Consider the following 14,162-nt stretch of genomic DNA (forward strand, 5'->3'; position numbering starts at 1 on the left):
CAAATTCCAAATGGTTAAACTTTATTTATGGCTGGTTAAGGAATAAAACCCAAATCTTTTGGGTGAATATAAAATGCTTTGAAGCCTTTTGGCTCCATTCAGCCGTGAGTAGAGTTTTAGAAGCTTCAAAGATTACCTAAAATAACCGTACTCATTTTATTCATCTCATCAGCAAAGTCCATCTCATCAGCCAGTGAGATTCCAGCAAAACTTTTAGGCTCCAAAATGGACTTTCCCTGTGAAATTGCTGTGTGTGGTACTTACAGAGACTGTAAAGTACAGGATGACACATGAGTGATGTGTCTTTTTAGGTAAGAAAACTTGGAATTTCTGTTTACTGAGGGGAAAAGGGATTAGATCCCCATGAAGGATTCAGTTCTCTCTGCTCTAGTGAGGCCCACCTGGAGTGCTGCACACAGCTCTGGTGTCCCAACATCAGAGGGACACGGAACTGTTGGAGCAAGTCCAGAGGAGGCCACAAAACTGCTCAGAGCACTGGAGCACCTTCCCTACGAGGACAGGCTGAGAGAGTTGGGGTTGTTCAGCCTGGAGAAGAGAAGGCTGTATGGAGACCTCAGAGCAACCTGCCAGGATCTAAAAGATCTCCAGGGAAGCTTCAGAGGGACTCTTGGTTAGAAGCTGCAGTGACAGGACAAGGAGTAATGGGGATAAATTGTAAGATGGAAATTTAGGTTAGAGCTGAGGCAGAATTTTTGCTGTGAGGGTGGTGAGACACTGGCACAGGTTGCCCAGGGAGGCAGTGGCTGGCCCAACCATGGCAGTGTTCAAGGCCAGGTTGGATGAAGCCTTGAGCAACTTGTTCTGGTGGGAGGTGTCCCTGCCCAGGGCAGGGGGTTGGGGCTGGGTGATCTCTGATGTCCATTCCAGCCCCTTAAGATTCTGTGATCTGCCTTTGTATGCAGATCTAAACCAGCCACAGAGTAGTCATTTTACCCTTATATACAGAGAACAGACTGTGTTCAGACAGGTTTCTTCCTGGACCAATAGTATTTGATCCATGAACAGGTAGTCTTGCTATTTCCAGAAGTGTCTTTTAGGGCTAAGTAAGGTAGGGACTAAGCAACAGGCAAGGCTGTAATATCTTATGAAACATTAATGCCTGAGATGTTGATTCCAGGAGGTTGCTCTGAGAGGGTTTTGGAAGTTTTAATGTAGTTTCAGTTCTCTGTACAGACTCTTTACAGACAAGGAGTAATGGGGATAAATTGTAAGATGGAAATTTAGGTTAGAGCTGAGGCAGAATTTTTGCTGTGAGGGTGGTGAGACACTGGCACAGGTTGCCCAGGGAGGCAGTGGCTGGCCCAACCATGGCAGTGTTCAAGGCCAGGTTGGATGAAGCCTTGAGCAACTTGTTCTGGTGGGAGGTGTCCCTGCCCAGGGCAGGGGGTTGGGGCTGGGTGATCTCTGATGTCCATTCCAGCCCCTTAAGATTCTGTGATCTGCCTTTGTATGCAGATCTAAACCAGCCACAGAGTAGTCATTTTACCCTTATATACAGAGAACAGACTGTGTTCAGACAGGTTTCTTCCTGGACCAATAGTATTTGATCCATGAACAGGTAGTCTTGCTATTTCCAGAAGTGTCTTTTAGGGCTAAGTAAGGTAGGGACTAAGCAACAGGCAAGGCTGTAATATCTTATGAAACATTAATGCCTGAGATGTTGATTCCAGGAGGTTGCTCTGAGAGGGTTTTGGAAGTTTTAATGTAGTTTCAGTTCTCTGTACAGACTCTTTCTATTCCCCACCCCTACACACATGAAAGCCAATCTGTAGCTGGTTTGGTTTTGGTTTCCTTTTCCCACAGGCTCCTGATGGTCTTCATTCTGCTATTCTCACTGAAGCATTGATAACATATGGAAGAAATTTATATTTTCCTCAAGAAATATGTATTTTTTACCCTGTATTTCACATCTAAATAGTGCTATGACTTGTGAGGAGGAAAGGAACTTGCCTTCTTAGTCTGTTGCGCATGTACGTGGTAAGTGGGTGTCGTATAACTTTACTTGGCCTGTGCAGCAATCATTGTTCCTACTGGCATCTTGTCTTTAATGTCCCTTCACACACAGTTTTTAAAACCAAGTTAACACAGAGAACACTTTTTTTAAACTTTCACTTTCAGTGATTTAGGTATCTTAAATATCTAGCAGGTCAAAAGGGGTGATTCTTTCTCTCTACTGTGAGACCTACTTGGAATACTGCACACACCATGTCCTCAACAGAAGAAGGACATGGAACTGTTGGAGCAAGTTCAGAGGAGGCCAGAAAGTTGCTAAGAGGACTGGAGGATTTCTCCTATGAGGACAGGCTGAGGGAGTTGAAGCTTTCAGCCTGGAGAACAGAAGGTTGTGTGGAGACCTCAGAGTAACTTTTCCGTATCTGAAGGGCCTACAAGGGAGCCAGAGAGGGACTCTGTGTTAGGAACTGCAGTGACAGGACAAGGGTAATGTGTTCAAACTGAAGAAGGGAAAGTCTAGGTTGGATGTGAGAAAGAAGTTTTTCCCTGTGAGGGTGGTGAGACATTGGCACAGGTTGCCCAGGGACGTGGTGGCTGCCCCAACACTGGCGATGTTCAAGACCAGGCTGGATGAGGCCTTGAGGAACCTGATCTAGTGAGGAGGTGTCCTTGCCCATGGCAAGGGGTTGGGACTGGATGATCTGTAAGGTCCATTCCAACCCCTAAATTCTATGATTCCAAATAAGGTACCTAAAGCTAAGGTTTAGCTAAGGTTTCCAATAAGCTAAAATCAACCATTCCTGCAGCCTTCTAGATCTCCCCAGAGAACTTCTGTTGCATGATTATCTGTGATTTCCTCATTCAGTGTCCATTAAATATATATGGAATTCCTTATTCTGTCTCTTCCCAAGGTCTGGGCTTTCTCTTTCTGAGCTTCATCCGTGTGTCTCAGCAGCATCTGGTTGTGGAATACACTAAACTTGGGCAAAGTCACATTTATTTGGACTAGAGAAAAAGACCAAAAATATTTTTGATGTTACAGTTTATTGGGTTTTATATTTCTTCATAGGTTGATTCATTGAGTTATCTATGTGAAATCAAAATGCAAAGCAGCTTTAAACTTCTTGTGTGCTCAGAGGATGTTGGTTGCCCTTTTCTGCTCAGTCTTTGGTTTGCTTTGCTTGGACAGAGACAATAAACTGATATTCAGAGTTGCTTGGCTGTAGTCAAGTTGAGCAATGCACACCCAACCTGTGGGGCATGGTGGTTGCTTAGTTCATGCATGTAAATTTGGGGGTTTTGAAAACTGAAACAAGTCCACGCCCACAGTGTCTTCTTGGAAAGTTTGTTCTAGCATTTAACCTTAATGGGCATTATTAATTTAATGGTCCCTTTTTCAGAAACGTTGAGTAGTCACAGTTGTTAGAGAAGTCCAAACCACTGAGTGCTTAGCCCCATTGGAGTATTAATTTTGAAGTGTTATGAAATTCGTGCTGCAGCTGGGGTATATCTTCATGCAATTAGTTCCATCTTTTATGATTTATTTCAAACCTACCATAAACTTTGCTGCTTTACACCTGCAATATACATTAATGGGCAAAGAGAAGTCTCAGTTTCAGAAGTATTATTAGCAAAAACAACCTCTGGCAAAAAGCTTTTAAAGAAAGTAGATCAGAGGATTTTTTTTTTGGTGGATATATATGATTTGTCTTTTGGCAAGGAAAACTGGATTATTTAAGGATACACTTAAAATGGTCTGTACTAAATGCAGTGAGGAGAGATACAGCTGTAGTCCCTGTATTGTGCCAGTTCCTGTGCCATAAAGATGTTGGAGAGCTTTTGCAGCTCAGAAAGACCTCAGTGCTGGAACTTCTTACAGGTAGCTCAGAGCTGATGTAAGTAAGTGTGCAAGATGTCATTGTAGGATTGGACTTTGGAAATTTTTTTGCTGGTGTTGAAAAATTCCTTCAGGAATTCACATGAAAAGGGAGTAGCTGCCATTATTCCTGTGCATTTATTTAGTTTGCGACAATTTCCCTCACTACAAACACAAAAATTGATGTATTACCTTGCTCATGTTTGTTGTTTTAAGGAGCCTTTGGATGATCCTCAGGAATTTGGAGCCTGTGCAACAGAAGAAGTGATTCGCTATGAGTATCATGTCTTGTACTCCAGTAGCTACCAAGTACCTGTGCTGTATTTCAGGGCATGTCTTTTAGGTGAGTATATTAATTATACTGGGTGCAACAGACATTAAACCCACAGATTTTGTATTAAATTGAGGTGCAGATTTGTAGTAGGAAAGTAGGAGATGATGCTGCTCACCAGTAAATTCTGTAACACTCCCAACAGAAGAGCTCCAGGACTGTGGAGTGGATGATATCATCTCTAGCCTGAGGGAGGCTGATCTTTGGCTCTTGGCACCTTGCCTGGGGTTGACTAAAACTGCTGGCCATTTTTCTTGCTCTTCTCTTGAGATGACTGCAAAAACTTAGTGCTGCATGTTTGAGTTTGGCTGCACAGTGCAGGGACAGCATAATCTGCTGAGTTGTGTGTGTGTTTCTCTGGAGCCTGAATTCAAGCCACTGGGCTAAATGTATCTTTAAAAATGAATGCTGTGCTCTGCTTAAATCTGCTGCTTAAGGAGAACTAAACAATACCAGCATGGTATTGACTTTCTGTATTAAAACTGGCTCTTGAAACCGTAACTGATCATCTCACCCCCCTGATATGTACATCTGGTTACCCATTTCTGCTGTAGCCACTGTGATTTCAGTCACCATCCTGTGACAGGAAGGAAGGAGGAACATACAGCCTCCCACTAAGGCCACTGTTCCTGCCACTTATTTAATCAGCAGATACAGAGTGATCCCACTGCAGTGCTGCCTGTGCTTTGTTCCTCCCTGCCCAAACTCTGTGCCTGTCTACCAAGAGCATCCTGGCTTGGACCAGCCACTGTGGCCAGCAGGACCAGGACAGTGATTGTCCCTCTGCGCTGGAGACCTCCAGTCCTGGGGGCAGTTTGGGCTCCTCATGACAAGAAGGACATTGAGGTGCTGCAGTATATCCAGGGAAGGAGATGAAGCTAGGGAAGGTCCTCGAGCACCACGAGGAGCTGAGGGAGCTGTGAGGGCCCAGCCTGGTGAAAAGGAGGCTCAGAGAGGACTTCCCCCCTCTCTACAACTGCCTGAAGGGAGGGTGGGGCCAGGTAGAGCTTGGTCTCCACTCCCAGGTAATAAGCAGTAAGAGCTAGAGGAAATACCCTCAAGTTATACCAGAGGAGGTTTATATTGGATATTAGGGAAAATGTCTTCACTGAAAGGGTTGTCAAATATTGGTAGAGGCTTCCCTGGGTAGTGGCAGAGTTACCTTCTCTGGAGGTGTTTCAAATACATGTGGATGTGGCACTTGGTGGCATGGTTCAGCAATGAACTGTGCTGGGTTAAGGCTTGGACCCAATGATTTCAGAGATTTTTTTCCCAACCTAAATGATTCCATGATCAGCATCTTTTGTGTTTTGAATAATATCTCAACTTCATCTAGATAAAGATGTCTTGAATGTTGCCAGTGATATCTCTTCCTTTTTAATTAAAAAGTAGCTTAAGCTGCTTTGAGTGTGTTTGGTAGATTTAATCACTCTCTGCTTTATATTGTTTAATGATTTCTAATTTTGCAACGTTAGCATTTTAAAAGGCACTGCAGATTCGGAAATCGAAGAACAAATTCTTACAGACTCCCTGGTGGAAAGATTTCAGTCTGAGGTGCAGTTTCAGGAATGTATAATCTGGGGGTAAATTTCCAGGCTCGGACGTGGGGAACTGGGGACATTTCTCTGCCTTTACCACCAACAGAACTCATTTACACACACACCCTGCTTCAGATTCATTTCTGGCATTATTACAGGTGTTTACCAACAGTGCCTTTGCCTTTAAACTTACTGAGCAGACAGAAAGATAAAGCAAGTTTTGCTGTGAGAGACAGGTTAACCTATTTGTGGTCCTGAAAAATGTCATCTTCTGGGTTTTTGCTGAATTAATAGTGCACAGAGTCTCTACAGAAGAGGATGAAGATGCTGCGGGTAGAGGAAGTAGGACACTATCTCTCCTGTACTGTACTTTCATATAATTAGTATTCACCATAAGCAGTTAATCACCAGAGAAGAGCTCACAGAGACAAAACAAGTTGTTTAGCTTGTCAGCATCAGGGAATCGGAGGTGTTGAAACATGACTCCTTATAGCTGGAAGTGGATATTACAGGAGTCAGTGGATGATCTAATGCTCATCCCTGGTATTATGTGCCAACAGCTCCCCTTGCAGTACGGAACAGTAATTGTTCCTGTAAGTACAGTTAGTTTTTAAAGCACTTCTTGGGAGCCCTTCACCGTGGAAAAACAAGGGCTGTTTTTAGATACTTCCCAAACTCACCTGGGTTCTCCTCAGCACATTGCATTCTCTTTCAGCATTGAGCAACGTCTGGCTCTGGCAGAGAGGAGGATACGAAATGCTGGAAATGAGTGTATTTCCGATCAGGTTTTCAGCTAGTATTCTCTGATTTCAATTGTGGATAGCTTGCTTTTGAGAATGAAATGCTCTGTCTTTCCTGCAAGTTGTTTTCCTTTCTGTGCTGCACTGTGTGAAGGTCCCAAAACCACAGGTTGGGCAGTTACTCACAATCACTTGAGATACCTGAACAGAGTATCTTTTGTTTCTGTCCCAAACCTGCTATGAGGAAAACTCTAGGTAATGCCCTGAGATGTTTTTCCTTTGAGGTAATAGTCTCCATGTGACAGGCTCCTCACTTTGTTTCTCAGACAACTAGCAATACTCACTGCATTCCTCACCTGGAACAATCAAGGGAGAATCTTCCAGGGACCAACCTCAATTTCCCAGTCTAAATTCCTGCCATTATTCATAGATTAAGCAACAGAATCCATTCCTCCCAAGTGTCTTGTAAGCTGTTCATGGTTTCCCTTGAATCCTGTCCATACTGATCCTCCTGTTAATTAGAGCTCTGTGGCAGGAGGTGAAGATGAGCTGTACTTCTTCCAGTGTTTCCACAGCCCTGCTCTGTCTTGCCTTCCCCAGCAACAAGGCACAGGGTTTGGATTCAAAGTTCTGCTTCCTCCCTGGCAGACTGTTCCATTACACTGTTCAACCTGAGCAGTTTTACAGTATTAACTTTCTCACTTTGTTGTAACAGCACCTGATGTCCAAATCTGTGCTCCACCAGTATTAGTATCTTTCTTGATACTCATATTAAAGGTTTAGGCAGTGAATGGTTTAAGAACCTTCAGTGCAGTAGTCCAAAATCTCACATATTTCCAAAGATTCAGTGCTCCTGCAAACCTAGTTTGTTAGCTTAAGGCAGTTTTCAAAAGACAGCATGTTTGGTGCCTGACTAACAGGGAAATGGCTCTTAATTAATTAATTAAGCTGTTTTGAACATACTATCTTAGAGAGTTACAAATACCAAATAGATTCTTCGCAACCTTTCCTAGAACAATGAAATCCTGTGTTTTGCTCACTGTGTGTGAAATCGTTTCCATTGATGTGTTGTCTCACAGTCCCTCCTGGGAAAAAGGCTCCTAGTAGAGTTGCTGGCGTGATTTTCCTGTCACCATAGAATCATAAAGGCTGGAGGAGACCTCTAAGATCATTGAGCCCAACCATTAACCTGGCACTGCTGGAACCCCTAAACCCTAAACCACGTCCTCCAGTGCCACAACCAGACACCTCTTAAACACCTCCAAGGATGGTGACTCCACCACCTTCTGGGCAATATTCCCATGAAGAGGTGGTGGGGCTGTGCTGAGCATCATTCCTTGGAAACATCCAAGGTCAGCATTGGAGTGGGCTCTGAGCAACCTGATCTAGATGAATATGTCCCTGCTGATGACTTTGAAAATTTCCTTCCAAGCCAAACCATTCTGTGAGTCCATGATTCCATGATCATGCAGACAGAGTGATCATGTTCAAGTGGCAGAAGGGAGGTGGCAGGAGGTGGAGGATGAGGAGGTGTCAAAGGGCTCTCACCTTTCTCAGATGCTCCCCATGAGCTGCAGTGTGAGCTCACAGCCCAGAAACCAACCCAGGCCTGGGCTGCACCCAAAGGAGTGTGGGCCGCAGGGTCCTGCTGCCACACTCTGCTTGAGCCAGGCCAAGATGCCCTTGGCCTCCTTGGCCACCTGTGCACACTGTTGGCTCCCACTGAGCTGTGCCACCAGCACTGCCAAGACCCTTTGTGCCCAACATCCCCACTCCTCCCCCAGCCTGGAGCTGCATGGGCTGTTGTGTGCCAAGGGCAGGACCGGCACTGAACCTCACTGACCCTCCTGCAGTTGTGCTCAGACCATTGATCAAAGTGGTCCAGGTCTAGAGCTTTCCTACCCTCAGGCATATCAGCTTGGTTGTCATCCTCAGGAGCTTGTGTCAGTGATGGCATCCAGTTTTCACTCCTCTCTGTGAGCACTTATGCTCAAATGTTACAGATCACTTCTTCATGCAGGAGGGAAAAGGTTGCATTGTATTCTTATCCTTTATGCTGTCTAAATTGGATGAAATAACTTATTCTCTATGGATTTCATCTTTAGGCCTCTTTGTTTCATTGAGGCAAAGTTTGGTATCTAAGTTTTATGGGTAAGGTTTGAAATTTTAGTTGCAACAGAAGTAAAACATTTTCAGTGACATCTAAAATTTTTTTGGTAGTCTCTGGGGTAGAATTTGTTCTGTGCGAGGACAAATACTCGAGCTGAAAATAATGATTAAACATGGTGAGTCTGTCTGGGAAGATGTTTGGGAACATTATAGGATACAAGATGATATTTTTAGACTACTTGTATATACATAAGAAATATTTTTCACTACCTCATGATGCTTCCCATGTGGCTAATATTCCTAATTTCAGTCCTCACTGTCTGTGTCAGGAGCTCAGGGTGGTTCTGAGTACCTCAGAGCCTCATTTCTCCAACATCAGCCTTATGTATGCCATACCCTCCAGAAACAGGAGCCTTTCTTTCCTTCTCTGGCCTCTCAGACTACCAAATGGGTGGTTGAAGAAATGCATGAACCCGTGCTGATATCTGATGTCAGCAATTAGCCCTCTTGGAGACAGATGGTATAGGCAATTATCCTTCCCCTTCAATGCTGGCATCAGCCAGATGGGCTGGGCTGGGTCCAGTAAGCTTTCTTTAATCAGCAGAGTATTTTCCTCTTTTCCTAGTCTTTTAGATGTCAAGGAACTTTGGCCTTTTGAACCATCCTCATCTGAAGCCATACGTTAGAAAAACCTCTTGCAATGCATTCAAAAACTGATAGTGAAGTAGCAGCAATATAATCACACGTGAACACAAGCACATTCCTCTGTGTTAGGAAAGCAGTGGCTGGTCTAATATCTCTTATTTTTTCATGCAGAGGTAAGGGAAGCGTCATGAATGCTGGGTAATTACAGAGGAAAGAGCAGGAGTAATGGGAGTCAATAAGGGCTGCAGCCTCACTCCTCTAGAAAAGAGAGAAGGAATGGGGTTTTCAAGTTGACCTGCTCAAAGTAGGTCTGCTTCTGTGACATACAGCTAAATCAGTGGCAATAAAGCCATCCTAATCAGTGGTTAGAGAGAGGCAATGGTTAGAGAGAGGGAGCATCTGAGATAAGGTAACTTCCTCCAACCCTGAAAGCATGACTTTATTCATAACCACACTGAATTCCTTTCCAGGATACAGATTTACTTCCTGAACTCAAGAGCATTTCACCACTGTATCCTTCCTCAGAAAAACAGCTGCTCTTAAGACCATGTCCCACAAGAACTGGTTTTATTGTGGCTTTGGACAAAAGTTAGTTCAAGTAATTTGTATGATCGGATAATCTCTTAAGCTCTAGGTGTGTTTTCTCTCTTTTGCCGATGTTTTCTTAAGGTTGTTTCTTTGTAAGTTCTGTCAGAATGAAGCCTCAGAACAATTTGTGCACCTTTTCACCCGAAGTGCCAAATAACCTTTAATTGGGAGTTGCAGAAGTTATTCAAGGCCTTCAGTAAGGGCCTTGAATACAGAAAACAGAACACATCATCTTGGGAAGCCTGAAAATTGTCTCTGGAAATACATGTGGAATTTGTATGCCTAGAGAATTCCTGGTCTTTGCAAAAGTTAAGGTGCCAGCTGAGAGCTACAACTCATGTGTGGTCTGAATCATAGAATTATTTAGTGTTGAGGGGTTGGAATGGGCCTTAGAGATTATCCAGCCCCAAACCCCTGCCCTGGGCAGGGACACCTCCCACCAGAACAGATTGCTCAAGGCTTCATCCAACCTGGCTTTGAACACTGCCAGGTCTGGGGCAATGCCTCACCTTGGTGCTGTGAAAGGGCACTCAACCTTCTGCTTTTTCACTGTTACCTGTGGTGACATGATCTAGTGAACTCGAAGTGGACCATTAAGAGACTTTTAGCAGACAGGTTTGTTGCAGTCTAAGCAGTTTCTTTAATAGAACTAGTAAAATAAACTAGGTTTACTATCTAATAATAGTTAATTATTTAATAAACTGCTTCAGTTTATAAAATAGGCCATAAATAACAATAACAATCCCAGCCAGAGCTGGGACAAGACTTGGGTCGCACAGCAGCTGTGTCATTGTGGGTAGATGATGAGTAAATGTATTGATGGGTGAATCTGCAGCCTCTGCCTTCCTCTCCTGCCACTTCTCTTGGCTTGGTGCTGCTGTTTCCTTCTCTTTCTGGCTGAACTTTACAAGCTCAGCTCCATCACAGGAAAGAATGAGACACAAAGATGCCAAGAGCCTGCTTTGGCTCAGCGGGTGCTGCAGTGGCCCCTTGTTGCCAGCAGCAACAATTCCTGAGTGCTCTGTCAGACCAGCTGGATAATTGAGGTCTCAGTGGGTTGCAAGAATGTGTTACAGGGATGCTAAACATGTGTGAGTGTTGGCAGACCTGGAAAAAAGGGGTCTGGAAGTGTCCAAGGCACACAGAGCTGTGTTTGAGAGCTCATGAGTACAATAGATTCACCACGACGTAAAGGCAAAGCTAATTTTAAACTATAATACAGTTAATGCTTCAATAATATTTGATCATTTAGCTACATGAGGTTGACAGAGTCAGAGTAATTCATTCCACAGGTACAACCTGAATTTGCACAATTGTCACCATAAAAATTCACAAGGAAAGTTTTACACAACAAAATCTAGAGTGGGGAATCAGATGTTGCATTGGAACATGCAAAGTGCTACACCTGGGACAGGGCAACCCAAGATACACCTATAGGCTGATGGAGAAGTCATTGAGAGCAGCCCTGGGAGAAAGACATGAGGTTGATGGTGATGACAAACTCCCCATGAGCTGCAGGGTGATCTCAGCCCAGAAACCAACCCAGTCCTGGGCTGCAGCCAAAGGAGTGTGGGCAACAGGGCAGGGAGGGGATTCTCCTCCTCTGCTTTGCTCTGGTGAGACCCACCTGGAGTGCTGCACACAGCTCTGGTGTTTCCAACAGCAGATGGACATGGAGCTGTTGGAGCAAGGCCAGAGGAGGTCACAAAGTTGATAAGAGGACTGGAGCACCTCCCCTATGAGGACAGGCTGAGAGAGTTGAGGCTGTTCAGTCTGGACAAGAGAAGGTTGTGTGGAGACCTCAGAGCAACCTACCAGGAGCTGAAGGGGCTCCAGGGAAGCTGCAGAGGGACTCTGTGTTAGTAGCTGAAGGGACAGGACAAGGATTAATGGGTTCAAGTCAGAGGAGAAATTTAGGTTAGATCTTAGGCAGAAGTTTTTCCCTCTGAGGGTGGGAGACACTGGCACAGGTTTTCCAGGGAGGCTGTGGGTGCCCCAACCCTGGCAGTGTTCAAAGCCAGGTTGGATGAAGCCTTGAGCAACCTGTTCTGGTGGGAGGTGTCTCTGCCCAGGGCAGGGGGCTGGGGTTGGGTGATCTCTAAGCTACATCCCAACCCCTTAACATTCTGTGAACTATGAATATGTGTTATTCTACGTTTTATGTTTGTACTTTCCCTCTCTGAGGGTAGTAAACAAAGCTGCAGGTCTTCATGACATCTCATATTACCTGCACACAGGTGATCTGAGCATAAACATACCCTTTTAAAGTTAATTTATGGTGTCATTGTGTATTTCGTAGTCAATATTAGACCGTCTCCAGCACAGCTCTGGTATCTGTCCTCACAAGACAGTGGACAAGATGTGGTCTAACAAGTCTCAGGTTCATGGGGATGGCATGGAATACAGTTAATATGCTTACTCAGATACTTAATTTGCCACACGACTCTGCTGTGTGATGCTTGTATAAGATCAGAACTTGATCCTTTATGCAGAAAATAAAACAAAGCAGAGGCTGTAGGCAGCTGGTTTGAACCTATATCTAAACATGGCATTCAAATGTTAATTGTATGAATAAATCTTCTTTCCATTTTGCAGACATGAAAATGTCAGTGGAATAAAACTATTTGTCAGAGGATTAATGGTTTCTGACACCTGATAAATGCCAAGATGAAGCTGCTTATTGAAAGTGTATCGAAATACTCTATTGCTGTTTGCCAGAAACAAATATTCAGGGGGAAAAAATTGACATGCTTGTTTTCCAAGTGATTGACTCTAATATTTTGGCAAAAATTTCAGCATCACATGTCAAAACCGGATGCAAGAAGGCTAGATAAATGCAGCTCAAGAAGAAATTAGGGGCATGTGGGTTACTAAAATGCAGCAAACCATTACCTGCAGAACTTTGTTCCTTAGATTTTGTCCATTTTCACTTTATTTACACTAAATAGTTCTTAATGATATCATTTTATGGTTTTAAATTCACCTTACCAAAATTTTGCTTTACAAAGTTAATGTCACTTCACACCTTGGATGGGAACAGTAAGTTGTTACTCTCAGGTGGCACAGAAGAAATCTGAATGAGGAGTTTAAGGTTGTTATAATGTAAGGAGTTTAAGGAATTTTATATGCATTTCCGTCAGGATCTGAGCCATTTTCAGCTGTAATTTTGCTATTCTAAATTAAAGATATAAGCAGGTTGAAGAACTTTGGCTGAGGGTGGTTGTTTCTCCCTCGTGACAGATGGAAAACCTTTGACTCTGGATGAAATATGGAGCAGTGTCCATGCATCCTACCAGGCTCGTCTGCAAGAGGGACCCTGGGACACCATCACACAGCAGGTGAGAATCCACAGCTCCTTCCCCAGTGCGTGAACCCTCAGTGGCCTAATTCCCCTCCTGGACACAAATGAAATACATACAAGTCTCACTCAGGTTGTCCTAAGCCACTTGCCAGCAAGAGTTTCAGCCCTGGATTTTGAAGGATATAGAAATGTTCACCGTTTAAGGTTCTGATTTGACATTATCTCACATTTAAAATACTTTCCCAAAGCCAATCCTGAAAAATTCAGGCAATTTTATGAGTTAATCGTGGATTTGGGTAAAGGCAAAACAGACTTTTGTGTAATTTGTGTAAGTGAAATATATTAGTGTTACATGTAGTGGATAATCTCATAATCAAATTACCACAAAAAAGAGTAATTTTCAGTTTTAAATGCACCTGAAATCCTTAGGATTGAGGGAGAGAAAACTCATCACATAATCTCGGTGCTGTCTGATAGTGAGACTTGGTTCAGACCTCGGTTGGTTGCCGTGGTGTCTTTGCTCTGCTCCAGGTCTCCAGTGAAAGTCTGGATAAAGAATAAAGACTCTCCGGGGGAGAATTTTGGTCCCTTCAGACCAAGATACCCATGTGCCTTTTCTTCTGTCCCTTTCCTTCCCTGATTTTCTGACTTTAACTGTTTCCAGGTACACAGGTCTCTTCCCACAGACTCAATAGGGACATAACCCCCACTGAGTTCTACAGCTGGTAGTAGATAGTACAGTTTAATTACAGGGTGCCTATGTGTCGATGGTGCTCAGCCACGGGAACACAAGCAGAATTGTTGTTTCTTATTATTATTGACAAGTGATGTCCCTCAGGGGTCAGTGCTGGGACTGACACTGTTCAACATCTTTGTTGGTGATAGGGACAGTGGATTGAGGCTCCCTCAACAAGCTCACTGACCACACCAAGCTGTGTGGGGCAGTCACAGCTGGAGGGAAGGGATGGGGCACTCCGAGGGACCTTGACAGGCTTGAGAGGTGGAACAATACAAACCTCATGGAGTTCAACAAAATTAAGTGCAAGGTCCTACATTCTGA

At 43.9% G+C, this 14,162-nt stretch overlaps 1 protein-coding gene across 1 annotated transcript; it reads left to right on the forward strand.

Annotated features, from left to right (window-relative positions):
* Positions 1–4,066: 4,066 nt before the first annotated feature.
* ATG10 (autophagy related 10) lies at positions 4,067–13,139 on the forward strand (the record flags this gene model as incomplete). Its single annotated transcript, XM_009078646.1, has 2 exons — positions 4,067–4,193; positions 13,042–13,139. Coding segments are annotated over 2 exons (225 nt in total), but the record flags the coding sequence as incomplete, so codon positions are not given.
* Positions 13,140–14,162: the final 1,023 nt, after the last annotated feature.

This window comes from Acanthisitta chloris, unplaced genomic scaffold (genome assembly GCF_000695815.1).
Source record: "Acanthisitta chloris isolate BGI_N310 unplaced genomic scaffold, ASM69581v1 scaffold39607, whole genome shotgun sequence".
Classification (NCBI taxonomy): domain Eukaryota; kingdom Metazoa; phylum Chordata; class Aves; order Passeriformes; family Acanthisittidae; genus Acanthisitta; species Acanthisitta chloris.